Source organism: Pogona vitticeps, chromosome 2, assembly GCF_051106095.1.
Source record: "Pogona vitticeps strain Pit_001003342236 chromosome 2, PviZW2.1, whole genome shotgun sequence".
Taxonomy (NCBI): Eukaryota; Metazoa; Chordata; class Lepidosauria; order Squamata; family Agamidae; genus Pogona; species Pogona vitticeps.
Genome location: NC_135784.1, coordinates 121,037,942 through 121,051,294, shown reverse-complemented (window position 1 = coordinate 121,051,294; position 13,353 = coordinate 121,037,942). Strand labels below are relative to the sequence as shown.

General features: G+C 37.8%; 1 protein-coding gene across 3 annotated transcripts in view; it reads left to right on the top strand.

Annotated features, from left to right (window-relative positions):
* GABRA1 (gamma-aminobutyric acid type A receptor subunit alpha1) overlaps positions 1 to 12,187 on the top strand; it is a 54,657-nt gene extending 42,470 nt beyond the window's left edge. For all 3 annotated transcript variants that reach the window (XM_020808384.3, XM_020808385.3, XM_020808383.3), the window contains exons 8-10: positions 2,385 to 2,537; positions 5,765 to 5,967; positions 9,282 to 12,187. In XM_020808384.3, the coding sequence (XP_020664043.1) occupies positions 2,385 to 2,537; positions 5,765 to 5,967; positions 9,282 to 9,596 (671 nt within the window). In that variant the 3' untranslated portion in view covers positions 9,597 to 12,187. The remainder of the gene's footprint in view (positions 1 to 2,384; positions 2,538 to 5,764; positions 5,968 to 9,281) is intronic.
* The last annotated feature ends 1,166 nt before the right edge of the window (positions 12,188 to 13,353 follow it).

The following is a 13,353-nucleotide window of genomic DNA, read 5'->3' as shown; positions in this document are numbered from 1 at the left end:
TTTTAAAAAAGGAACCACCAAATTCATTCCAAAATTGATAATTTGAGTCATATTCATACCAATCAATGCCCCCAATGAATAGAAATCAATTATTTTTAAAAATAATTTTTGATTTGTCAATTTGTTTGGATATAAAATGGCCTCCAAGGCACCTAGAGATGTCTGAGTTATATACCCGCAAAAGGGGTCCCACAGGAAAGTTCCCCACAGGCACCTAGAGACACCAAAATCTCAGAGAAGCTTCCCATGACTCTCCTCTACAGTCCCTCCAAGTCTGGTGATGATTAGGTTTCCCCAAGCCAGCTGCTAAAGGCCATTTTCCTGGGGTGACCCACTCTGTCTGAAACCCAGTCTTCACCAATTTGGGTGAAGGTTTTGCGAATTTGGTTTCTCCAGGTGCTGGCGGGCATTTTATGTGGGTTTGATGAATCAATTCATCAGGAAAAAAATTGTAAATTCATACATTCATCATCTTGACAAATCACAAATCAAAACAAATCACAGTTCTTTTCTGATTTGTGCCCATTTCTAACTGAAATAGACTGTGCATATATGTGCCTCATGCATGTACATCTTTTAAACTTATATATTAGGGGAGCAATGTTTTACAAGTCAGAAACCAAAGTATATCAGTGATTTATTCTGTTATTTTATATATTTATAGAAGCCACTGGCAATGGTGCGGCTAAAAATATTGTAAATAAATATTTGAAGATCCAAAGGAAGTGAAAAAGAAATGAAAGGAACTAATTGGCCCAATGGAAAGAACAGTACAGTATTTTTGTGATCGTCCTGAATTGTATTTGGGCAAGCTGTAGGACTAACCCCAGAAATGAAATGTCACCATTGAAGAACAGCAGGAAGGAGGACACTCTGTGTTAAATTCTTAAAGCTGCTATGGGGGAAACACTAGGGGAATATGTCAGGATTTGCTGGTCTTCTGCCATTTCCATTTATGTCAATGTGAACTGTGTGAAAAAAATGCTGTCAAACAAAACAAATGGACTTGAATGGAAGTTGGGGGTGGGGTATTAGGCAGTTTCACATGACTGAATGCAGAGGACTGTCCAGGGCATGATCCAGGATGGGATAAACAGAATCATCACCCAAGACTGCCATTTTTTATTTTTTATTTTGCTGTCTGCAGCTGGGTTGAGGTGATTTTTTTTTGTAAAGGGACAGAAGCCGTTTTATATGTCAGCTCTTATTCTGGCAGAGGTTTTCATTTGATTTCAAACCTGTTCATTTCTTTTTTTTTCTGCTGACATTTATTTTGTTTCAGTTCTGTCACTGCCGACTGCAATGCTTCATTATTAGAGCCTTGAGGAATGTGATATTCTCAAGATATTAAAATTTCAACTAATAGTCTCAAATGATGACACTAAAAATGAGATGCTTGTTTAATTTCTGGAAAATGCCATGTCACAAGAAACCATTAACTTGTGATCAAAGGCCACAGATGATTCTTAAAGATCAAGTGCCTTTCAAAAAAGAAAAAAGGCACATGGCTGGCTTATAAATGATAGAGCAGGTAGGGACCAAAAAGACATGTGAACAAGTCTCCTCTCCTTAAAGTCAGCCATCTCATTCCTTTCTATGCCTGGTTTTACATAACTGTGGCTCCCAAACTGAGCCCAGTCTACCAGCTTGTACTATGACCACAGCAGATGCATGACAATTTGCATTACATTTATAGACTACAGGGTATGTATGTCCTATGTTCATCCAGTCCTATATAGGCTAGATGAATAGCCTTCACTGTGGTGACAAACAATGAAGGAGTGGCTTAATCTGTGCAATCCAAGCCACTCTAGAGTATGTCAAGAGCAAAGAACAGACCACTTTGCCACCGTTCTCTTCAAAGTGCCTTCCAACTCTGAAATTCAGTGATTCTGTGACAGAAAGCCACAAGAGGAGACTGTTTTGTTTGATACGACTACATCACACACTAGGAGAGAGGAAGATAACCAGAGTTCCTGGCTAAATCCATCCAAAGAGAATATGGGGATAAGAGAGAATATGACTCAACACCTCTTGGCAGGATAGATTCAGCTGATGAAATCTTAAAATTTAAGGCTTGTGTGTGTGTGCATGCATGTGTCTTTAACAGTGTGTGTGAGGGTTTTCAGTTTCCATGCAACCTCACCGTATCTGTTTTTCCTAAATGTAAGGTTACTGCTTTAAAAAATAAATAAATCTGAAATTGGAGTTCTTAATATTTCTTGAATTTCTTTACTAGTGGTAGCAAAAACAGAGATCATATGGGAAAATGGTTCCTGAACAGTTTCTGATATAAAAGAATTTGCAGCATTTTATCCTACATGTCTGTTATTTGCAAGGGAACTTCACTGATATTTCATTGTTACTATTTTTCTCATCTTCAGGAGAATATGTTGTAATGACAACTCACTTCCATTTGAAGAGAAAGATTGGCTATTTTGTCATTCAGACTTACCTACCATGCATTATGACAGTGATTCTGTCCCAGGTCTCCTTTTGGCTCAACAGAGAATCTGTTCCAGCAAGAACTGTGTTCGGTACGTGTCTTTTATTAAGAGAACCGTTTTGACTGCTCGTAAGCTTTCAGTTACACAATGCGGCAGCTGCAAAGAAGACTAGAACATACCAACATTTTGGTACACCTTGCATTCATACTGACAATACCCTATATAAGCTAGTAGCTGGACCAGTTTCACAAAACCCTCTGCTAACAAGCCCCCAGTGCATGCATAATATGAGGATAGGTCCAGCAAAGGATACATCAGCAGGGCAAGACTTCCATCCAAACAATTGTAATCACATGGAGAGTATAAGAGCTGAAACAGGCCCTATGTTTGCTTCACATTTTATTTTTTATTTTTTTGTGTCCCCATGCCTTACTGTTGAGAAACTGACAAAATATTTTTTTCCAAATTTGTATTTTCTGTGGCTTGATACTTCATTAAGAGTTCCATAATGAACTCAAACTCAGAAAAAAAAAAAACTTCCACTCAGAAAAACTAAGAAACAGAGAAAGGCAGGATGGCAGGTGCTTCATAGCAATCCATATTAACAATCTCTCTGGAAACAAATAGGCTGATACAGAACAGATCAGTCGACAAGTTAGCCTTAATTGCAGGCTCCTTGACCCATTGCAGACTCATGCCTCACCCCTTGACTAATATGGATGGTTCTGTTTCTAAGTGACATCGTTCTGAAGATCCCTGAATAATTTTCATGATATTGAATTGATGTGTCTAAAAGGATCCTCTAAATGTGTCTGAAAGGATCGTCTCTGCTTTTGCTTCCATATGGAAGCAAAAGCAGAGAAGAACAGGGAAAATTGCAAGCACAGTGAAATGGCATACAACTTAACTAGCTGTGGTGTCAGACTTGAACCGTTTGATCCATTGCTTAGTTAAGCTGAAGCACCAAACATTAAGGCCCTACTCTGTGGGACACAAATCCCATTAGCTTCTGTGGTTCATTAGGCTGTTTGTTGTTCTAATGCAGAGACTCGAGACTGAGCTCTCACAGATAGGCTTAAGTGACAGTGATACAATACTGGCTTTCAGGAACGGAACTGAAATACTCTCCTTGGATTGTGAACCCAGAGATCCTATTCCTGCTCTTTTTACAGATTAACTCATGTATGATAAATCCATAAGATGTAAAACACTCTATTCCCTGCCTGTTCTGCTCTTGGCCAAATCATGGAGCAATTTTTGTACAGTACCGTTTTGTTGCACTAAGTTAGATGGGAAGAAAGGTGCCCCAGGTTTGCAGCTGAACATATTGCTTGTGCATCCACAAGATCCTATAATGTGCTGTCTAAGCACAATTGCTCGGTTGTAAATTCACCAGTACATTAACCTAATTTCTGAGCTGGTCTTTTAAAGAAATCACCTATTTTCCTTTTCCTTTCCTTTTCTTTTTTTTCATTTGTGTATGTCTGAGAAGGAAAACCTCTTAATATTTCATATAACTGGTGCAACTCTGTGGATGGCTAGAGGGTGGTTAAAATTATTTAACTCACCAGGATTAACTGGACAGCCAAATTATGGGCAGGATTGTAGCTCTCTAGCTATTCCTCCCCCCCCCCTTTCACAAATTGAAAAGCACAGGAATGGCTGAAAACTGAATGGTAAGATTATTTCCACTCTGGAACAATAAATAATGCATCTGAATATGGATGGTGCAAGATATTTCTTCTGATTGTCATATGTTTTGGTTAACACTCAACACAGTGGAAATATACTGTAGCAGAGATTTAATACATGAGATGTCTGCAGTTGTCAAGGTAACTGGTGAGTATGTGATTTAATGCTACAGTGAGCAATGGAAGAGAGATTCAGACCTCTTACTCTCAGTAAAAGCTTGGTGACTAGTTAAAAACAAGATTGTGTGTGAGGAACACTGCTGCTCAAAATGCAAAATATGGCACTGCAGTGGTACCACCCCAGCCCACTCTGTTATTTAATTGTTAGCAACTGACTTTTTTCAGTCTCCAGAAAATAGCTTGGAAATATTGCTGCTGAATGTGATGTGAAATTTGGAAGTGAAAAGATCCCTCCATTTCATGTTATGATTATTACATCAGCTCAACCAAACTAACTTCCACTCACCCTCGATAGCAACATGGTTGGGTTTCAGCCAGGAGATCAAATTGCATGTTATAGATAGTCCACTTTCAGAAGAGGGAATTCCTGAATGCTGAGAATGCCTGTAGCAGTAGGTGCTTTTCACACCTCCTGCACCTTGTAAATTAACTTGTTCTGTGTCATGATTGGTCAACTAGAAGTGAGCACAGACTTCATTTACAAATATAATTACTCTGCCATGTAGGTCTGCCTGTATCACATTACTGGCATATTAAACCAAAAAGCAAAGTAAAGGGTACTGCTTACATATGGCCCAATAGCACTTAAAGCACTCTCTGGGTGGTTTACAATTTTTAATTATGTAGACTACTCATTGCCCTCCTCAAGTAAGCGGGGTACTCAATTTTCCAACCTCAGATGTATGGAAGTCAAGCTTGAGCTAGCTACCTGAACCCACTGGGATCCAACTCAGATTGTGAGCAGAGTCTTCACCACAGTACTGCACTTTAACCACTGCACTACAAGACTGCTACTAATACTTCCCACTAACATCAAAGTTTCTAATGCTGAGTTATTTGTAATATATAACTTGGTCACTTAAGATACATTGATGCCTGATGCAGAAAATCAAAATATTACCTCCCCCATAGTAATCAATTAAATATTTGCCAGTTTGCTAGTTTAATGACACATGATCTGTTACCTCAGAGGAGCTATCACACTCTGCACAGCAACTGCAACAGCAACTATGTCCCATTTTCGTTTAGCTGCAGTTTTAGTTTTACCTCCTGTTATCTATATCAGAGGATAGGAAAAAAAATTGACACAGAAGGGCTATCATGCATCAGGGGGCATACTCTGAGATCCCAGGCTTCCATTCTATGTGAAGTTGTATCTAGTATTCACCATTGAACACACTGGCATTTCTTTTTGAGTAAACATGCACAAGATCAAGTGGATTAAGCAGCACAACCATAGTTGACCAGCATATGGTTCATCACTAGAATAATGTTTTAAAAAGTCCATTGCTGCTTGCTGATCACTAGCTAGGATTATAGGCATCCAATGCTATTTTCACGCCCTTTAAAGAACTTTGAATCAGCCACCTTAAATATACACCACTGGGCATTTATAAGCCATTTGGATCCTGAATCATCAATTTGGTCTTTCTCTTTGCTTTATAGGGGTGACAACTGTGCTTACCATGACCACCTTGAGCATCAGTGCAAGAAATTCTCTTCCAAAGGTGGCCTATGCCACTGCTATGGACTGGTTCATAGCTGTATGTTATGCATTTGTTTTCTCGGCACTGATTGAATTTGCAACAGTGAACTACTTCACAAAGAGAGGTTATGCATGGGATGGCAAGAGTGTTGTTCCTGAAAAGGTAACCATATAAATGTTCACATAACATATGTTTACATATATGAGCCAAATGAACCCATGGAGCAAAAAAGTACTTGGGCTTTCAAGTTGATCCTAAACATAGTGCTCCAAATGTGAAATCTTGTGATTTCTGCTTGCTTGCCTCCATATCTGGATTTCATTAGAGCAAGGAAGGGCAAAGTGCACCCCTCCAGATGGTTGCTGACCTGCAGCTCCCATCAGCCCTAGCCAGTTAACCTGTGGTGAAGACTGCTCAGAGATGCACTCCAGCACCATCTGTCAAGCCATGCTTTCTCCACCCCTGTCTGTTTTGGATTGCAGGTTAGACCATAAACTCTGAAGTCCTGGATCATCTCAAAGAAAGCCACTGTTTTCCAAAAGTGTCTGCGGTAGAATCCAGCTCTAAGCATTTAATGTCAGGGGTTAAGTGCTTATGGAAGTGCCCGTTCTTTAATTAAGACTGATTTGAAATTGGCATTTAGTTTAGCTTCTTTTCAGACAGCAACTAGGGAGAAAGTCATATATGTGTGTTCAGCACTCAGCAATTGCTTGTTTTTATGAAATTATGGTCGCAATCTAGAAGCCATAGAAGGATCATGCTTAGCATCTATTGCTATCAGCAATACACCACCCCACTCATATAGTTATACCCATATATATATGGGTATAACTATATATATATATAGGTGTCTCTGAGGGGTTTTAGTCTTTTATTGCTTCTTGTATGGTTTTTGTTATATATCTGTTTACTTTACTTATTGTGAGCTACCCAGACCTAGAGCATTGCACTAATAGGGTGGTATATATATACTGCCCATTAGTGTGTGTGTGTGTGTGTGTGTGTGTGTGTGTGTGTGTGTGTGTGTTTGTGTGTGTGTGTGTGTGTGTGTGTGTGTGTGTATAACTATATATGAGTATACACTAATGGGTATATAGCCACTAATGGGTAGTATATATATATATATATATATATATATATATACCACTCTATTAGTGCAATGCTCTAGTCTGGGTAGCTCACAATAAGTAAAGTAAACAGATATATAACAGATATATAACAAAAACCATATAAAAAGCAATAAAAAGATTAAAACCCCTCAAAAAACACCAATAAAATATGACTTTTCCAGCAGGGAAAATTTGGACATTTAGGAGCAAGTTATCATCTGTGTCACTGAATCACAAGATTTCAAGCAATGTATATCCTTCTGGGTGTGAAAATTAGGGGCAGGGCATGTGCCAGACAACCAAACATTTTTGTGAACTGACTTCCACAATGTTTGTGTTTGGCTATGAAAAGGTTTCGTTCAAATCAGAAGAGTGCATAGGTTCTAGTCTGCAAACATTATCACCCTCACCAATATCTTGATTATCATTTGAAGTCATTCAGGGACGTTGTGGTGCTCCTCCAGCTCAAAATAGCATCGCAATAACTGACTGCACTACATCCCGCTTCTCAAACTGTGCTGGGCAAGTGCCTGCTCTTTCTGCATTAGTGTGCTCAGGGGTTTGCCCATCAATCAGTATAGCCAAGAGAAATCTAAGAATCTTGTCCCAAATCTGGTCAGAACAGAGTTCAGCAGCAGCACTGCTACATCCTATTGATTTCAGCAAATGGGTCTTCCCTGAGAAGGAGTCTTTTCTGCTTATCCAAATGCTGGGTGGACAGGATTTGCCAGCTGCTCCTGCAGAGCATGTTATGGAAAATGTTAGGCGGCAATGAAGACAAGTCAGAATAGAAATGAGCTTGAAAACTAGTGCAGATCAGGTCATCATCAGCAAACCAGAGCACTTTTGATCTGAATGGTTTTCAAATGATGATAATGATGATGATTACCATCATCATCTTAGAAATGCAGAGTGGAAGGAACCCTATGTATCATTGAGTCCAGCCCCTGTTGAGGAGGCACAGTGGGGAACTGAACTCTCAACCTCCAGCCAGACTGGAGTGATTCTCTAGCAGACAGAAGGATTGCTTTAAGGAAGATTACTCCCTACAAAGTAATCCTTTCTGGTCCAATCACTCACATGTCCTTCCAGCCATCTGACCGCACCCTGATTTGCTTCTGCACACAATTAAAAACCAAAGAGAATCTGCAGACAGAGACAACGGCAGCCCAAGCATAGTGAGGACATCTTGTCTGCCTTCCCTGCAGGGACAGTAAAAGAGGCTACTCCTCTTGAGGTAGGAGAACTGGCTCCCTCGTCTTGCTTTTTTTTTAAAAAAATGGATTTGCTGGTGCACTAGTAGAAGAACGGGCTTTCTGAGGCTATCATACCCATAAGGGCTGTATTTTAGGAAGAGGTCAGACCTCCAAAAGAAGCCTTTATGGTTGAGGTTACTCCTAAAAATGCCATGATGGCACTATATATTGTTCAAAATTGGCTTTCCTCTCTTTAAATAGTATTGGAGCTTTGGGCAAAACGTAGGTGACAGAGGTGCTCTGTGGGCTCACCTCACCCACCCTCCCTCAGTAGGACTCCTTCCTCAGAGCAAGCAACAAGACATACAGTAGGTAGTGCCTTCTGATGAACCCTGTTCTTGATGGTGGTGGCTTTCATGCAAGGGCAGTTAAGTGTGGCCGTAAAAGTGACAGTTTAATAGTGACTGCTAGCTGGCTGGGGGGATTCTGACTCAGTGATGGTGGCTGGATGGAAGAACAGGAAGCAACTTCGCGGTAAGGTGCACAAAGTTGTGTTTAGGTAGAGCCTGTGGTACCACATGGCAAGCAAATCAAGGGTCTCAGCTTTGCCTGCTCAAAGAACTGGACACCTTCTTGATTCTATTGCTACAGTGACAGGGTGATCTCTGGAGTCAGTGTGGAAAGAAACCTTTGCAAATATTTCATACAAGAATAATGATGATGATGATAATAAGTACTAATATTGCTATCAGAGCTTGAGTATTACTTAGGCAGTTTGGGGAATAGACTGGGTACAGACTGGACATCCATCGACTTCCATGTTTTTCTCTGCCTCCCTCCTCCTTCTAACCTTACTGTGATGTTTTCAGATAGCATACTATTCCAGCAGCACTTTATGATTAAAACACAAGAAAAGCAAAACTGAAGAGAAATAAATTGATGGGGTTTTTTTCCCATTTAGAAGGCATTCCATTGAATTTCCATTCATTTTTACCTCTAAAACCAATGGAACTCTCTCATTCCTCCTCTCCACTCCAGAAATGAAAGAAACGTTATCTGTTGTCTACCAAGTTTGCCTTGGTAAATGTATGATGTTCTACTATAATCAGTGGAAAAGATGTGCTGGATTAACATCTATGCTTTATTAAACTATTATTATTGTCATTCTTAGCCAAAGAAAATAAAGGATCCTCTCATTATGAAAAACAACTCCTTCACAGCACCAGCGACAGCAACCAGCTTCACCCCTAATATCGCAAGGGACCCTGGACTTGCGACCATTGCGAAAAGCGCAACGATAGAGCCCAAAGAAGGGAAACCGGAAACGAAACCTCCAGAACCCAAGAAAACGTTTAACAGCGTCAGCAAAATTGACCGACTATCGAGAATAGCCTTTCCACTGCTTTTTGGGATTTTTAATCTAGTTTACTGGGCAACATATTTAAATAGAGAGCCCCAGCTGAAAGATCAAACCCCTCCCCACTAACCCCATTCCACTGTAGAGTTTGTCCAGTCTCTTTTGCACTGGGAATTGCTTTTTGGTTCTAAAACACACGTGGCGGTTCCCATCTGCTTCATTGCCTCTGTCTTAAAGAAATTGAGATCTCTTTATTTTATAAAGTTAAAGTATATTATATATATACATATATATAATAGAAAAAGATATTAACTCTGTACTCTAGGGCTGTAACAACGTGATGTAGACACATGATTCTGAACCGTGTCTCTGAAGAGAAGGAAAAGTACACAATCCAAACCATTTGCAGGCAGCCTAATTACTGAATGTCCCCATAAAAAGATGCTGTACATGTCAGAACAGAAATATTTTTATGCAAAATGATAGAAGGTAAAGCTGTCTTTATATATGTTCATGTTGCACATACAACTATTGTATTTTCCATTTTTGGAGTGCTGCTTATTTTGAATTCTTTTATAGAATATACATCTTTCCAAAGTGGTGGATTCCAGAAGATACGATATTTTTCCTAGATTTCTTTTTTTGCCTAAAGTCCCAGCCACCAGTTTGAAAGTATATAATGTTATTTACATAAAAGAAAGCCTACTTGCTAAGGGTACCGGTGATCACAGAATAGCACATTTGTTAAATGATAATGAATGCTTTAATACGCTCTCACTGCAGTCTTATTTTGAGCATCAGAATGTCACTTGACTTGATAAGATCAACCTATTGCACATTAAGTACAGAGTTCTAATCCCATCCTTCCAACCTCTTAGATAAAACAACACTTGGATAATTTACAGGGGTTATTTTTGTTTGGGGATTTTTTTGGTTCATTTAGGAAGAAAAACACTCAAGAATACTGTTTGAAGCTCTAGATATGTTGAATGTATTATTTTATAAATCAGTATATTTAAAAGCTTTAGACTGAAAAAAACATGGCTAACAGAAAGACAATACAATACCTATTATTTAAATGAATCTATGTAAATATACAGCATGAGATTGTACATTTTTTTACTTTTTTATGTTCTTAATATATTGTGTAGGGTTCACCTCTCAAAGCTCTTAATATGTTATACTAAGAAGGAACATATTTAGAGTCTGCAGTAAAAAAAAAGTCAGTGGCATTTGAAAATGGGGGGAAAAGACAAAGTGGAGAGCTTGGAATATTTTTCATTTGTAAAGTGGCTATCTGTACAGTAGCTTGCAGTTTGAAACTGTCATCCAGTGTATACTATTTGGCTAATGACTGGTATGCTCAGGTAATGCGTGAATACTAAAATATGGAATTATATTTGGTAGGAAAATGGTAAAAATATTTAAGACAAATGTCATCTGTATATTATTGCTATATTTGCTGATACATAACTGTTAATGATAAGTGATGTAATATATGTAGCATTAAATACAGAAAAAACATACACAAAAGAATGTACAGGAAAATACATTTTATTGAGTAAGTTATTACACTTCATTTTTACTGTAGCAATATATTTGTAGGAAAAATATGTAAGGGCTTTTAAAAAAAACAAGATGTCCATTTTGCAAGTTATAAGTACTCCCTTCCAAAAAAAAAAAATCTAGCCAATTTTATTTCTGCGGAGAACTTATTTAAGGAAAATAATATTAATCAGATTTAGGAGATGGATATTTTCAAAACCGGTTCGGACACTGATGGATGTTTGGAAGTATTAGCACAGTGGTTCAGAATCCATAACACATGGTAGTGAATGCATTTAAACAACAACAATGATGCTACATGGACCTTCAAACGAATTAGCTAATAGTCAGTTTGATATCTATACATGTTACAGGCAATGTTTTATATACTCTTTCTCAATAAATCAAGAGATTGCTGCTCACTTAGTATCTACAAATTAAAATAGTTAACTTTTTCTTTAGAAAAGAAAACTTTTTTTTAAAACTAATGCTTCATTGTCTACCATTTAGTCCTGTCTAAACTTGATGAGCTAATCTGACTGGAGCTTACTAAAGAGGATGTGTTATCTTCTGGTATTATGTGTAGATAAATGTATAGAAAAAAAAATTAAAATAAAATACAACTCTTTAACTTCGGTATTTGTTTATCTTGTTATTTTTGGCGTTTTATCTAGTGTGTTCATTAAGGGCATTTTACCTTCCTAGTTATCCATTCTGCTACCTTTTGGTCTGCATTTTGCACATTAGATGAGAATATTACTTAAATAGTCTGCTTTTTTGCTATGCAATGACTGCATTATATCATCTCTTAGTTTGTTAGTCTATGTGAATAGTATACTGTATAAATCTGATTGCACAGTTTATCGAAGACAAGGTATTCTCTCTGTAGCTTTTTTTACAGTGCTTTGCTAAACCATGTAATAATAGTAAGTCTTCCTTGAAAATAATGATACACTCTTATAGAGGACAGTTTCTGTTTACTCCCGGGATAATTTTTAAAAATGACGTTGAATGTTTATTGCACGTCAGTGCAGTGATGTGGCAATAAGACCTAAATCTATAATAGAGGTTGTTTATGGCAGACGCATGTAATGCTTTACAGAGTTTAGCAAAAGCTCGTTATTTTATGTCAAACTGTAATTCTATTATTCTAATAAAGTTAAAAAAACTGTGAATAGTGCAAGTGAATGTTTTACTTGGTTTATTTTATTTTTAAACATGGCTTCCCTTTAAGACCTAATTGGTAAATGAAAAGAAAGGCGATAGAGCCATTGTGCCATGTTAACAGAAACTAATGATCTGGAAGGAGTGGGGGAAGGTAAGATATTTGGATAAGGATGTGAAAGGCAGCCACAGTTGTACAAAATTACATGTTGTTTGAAAATGTCCTTGTTTTATGTTTCATTTCTTTTTGTTTCTCATCCACACTGCCTTCCTTATAACTTGGGACAGTTCATCAAAGTCATAATAAAACCAACAAGATTAAAAACTCCCGTGAAAATATAGATTACATGAAAATATTAATATTTTCATATACTGTAGTCCCAGTCATTAAACTTAATAACACAGTGTGATTTCATTCAACTGAAGATAATCTATTATATTAGGAAGGGGGAAATTCCCATGAAGCCTAATTTGGTAATATATAAATCTAATAAAAATGAATGCAAATATAACCAATTCCAGAAAAAAAATATAAAAAGTTAAGAAAACTGTACTGGAAATTGATCAAACTCATAGTTGTCCCTGTTCTGGTTCCATGGCTGAAAATGCATCATTCTTCCCCTTGTTCAATCCAAAAGGTGATCATGGTTGATCTAAAAGTTTGAGACTGAGGAAAGAGGAAAAAATCACAGTCATATACTTTTGTCAATCTCATTCTAGCCTTATAGCCAGAAATCACCAGGAAATTGCAGGTTCTGGGGTAAATACTCAGAAATCCAGCTGAACTGATAAATTTGAAACTGAATAATACAGGAGAGTTCAGTTTATGGATCATTTATGCTCATTATGAGGCAGAAATGCAAAAGAGAGAGAGAGAGCATCTTTTTAGCTATTTAGTGACAGAAACTGGAGGTTTTGACAAATATGGTCTGTACTGCAATCCATAGATTTTGCCGGTTTACATTTGCTAGCCAAATTCTCCATTTGTTCAATGTCTCCTGGGAAACAAGCTCATTGTGTTAAAAGGAAGGATGACATTGGTGTAATTGTTGCATTAACTGTTTGTAGTTTTGATTAAAAATATGGTTTTGGGTGTGGGCCACATTTAATCTATGATTTCTTAACCTATGTTCTGCACACGCTTAGTTTGTGTATGTGTGTTTTAAGGTAAGGTTGT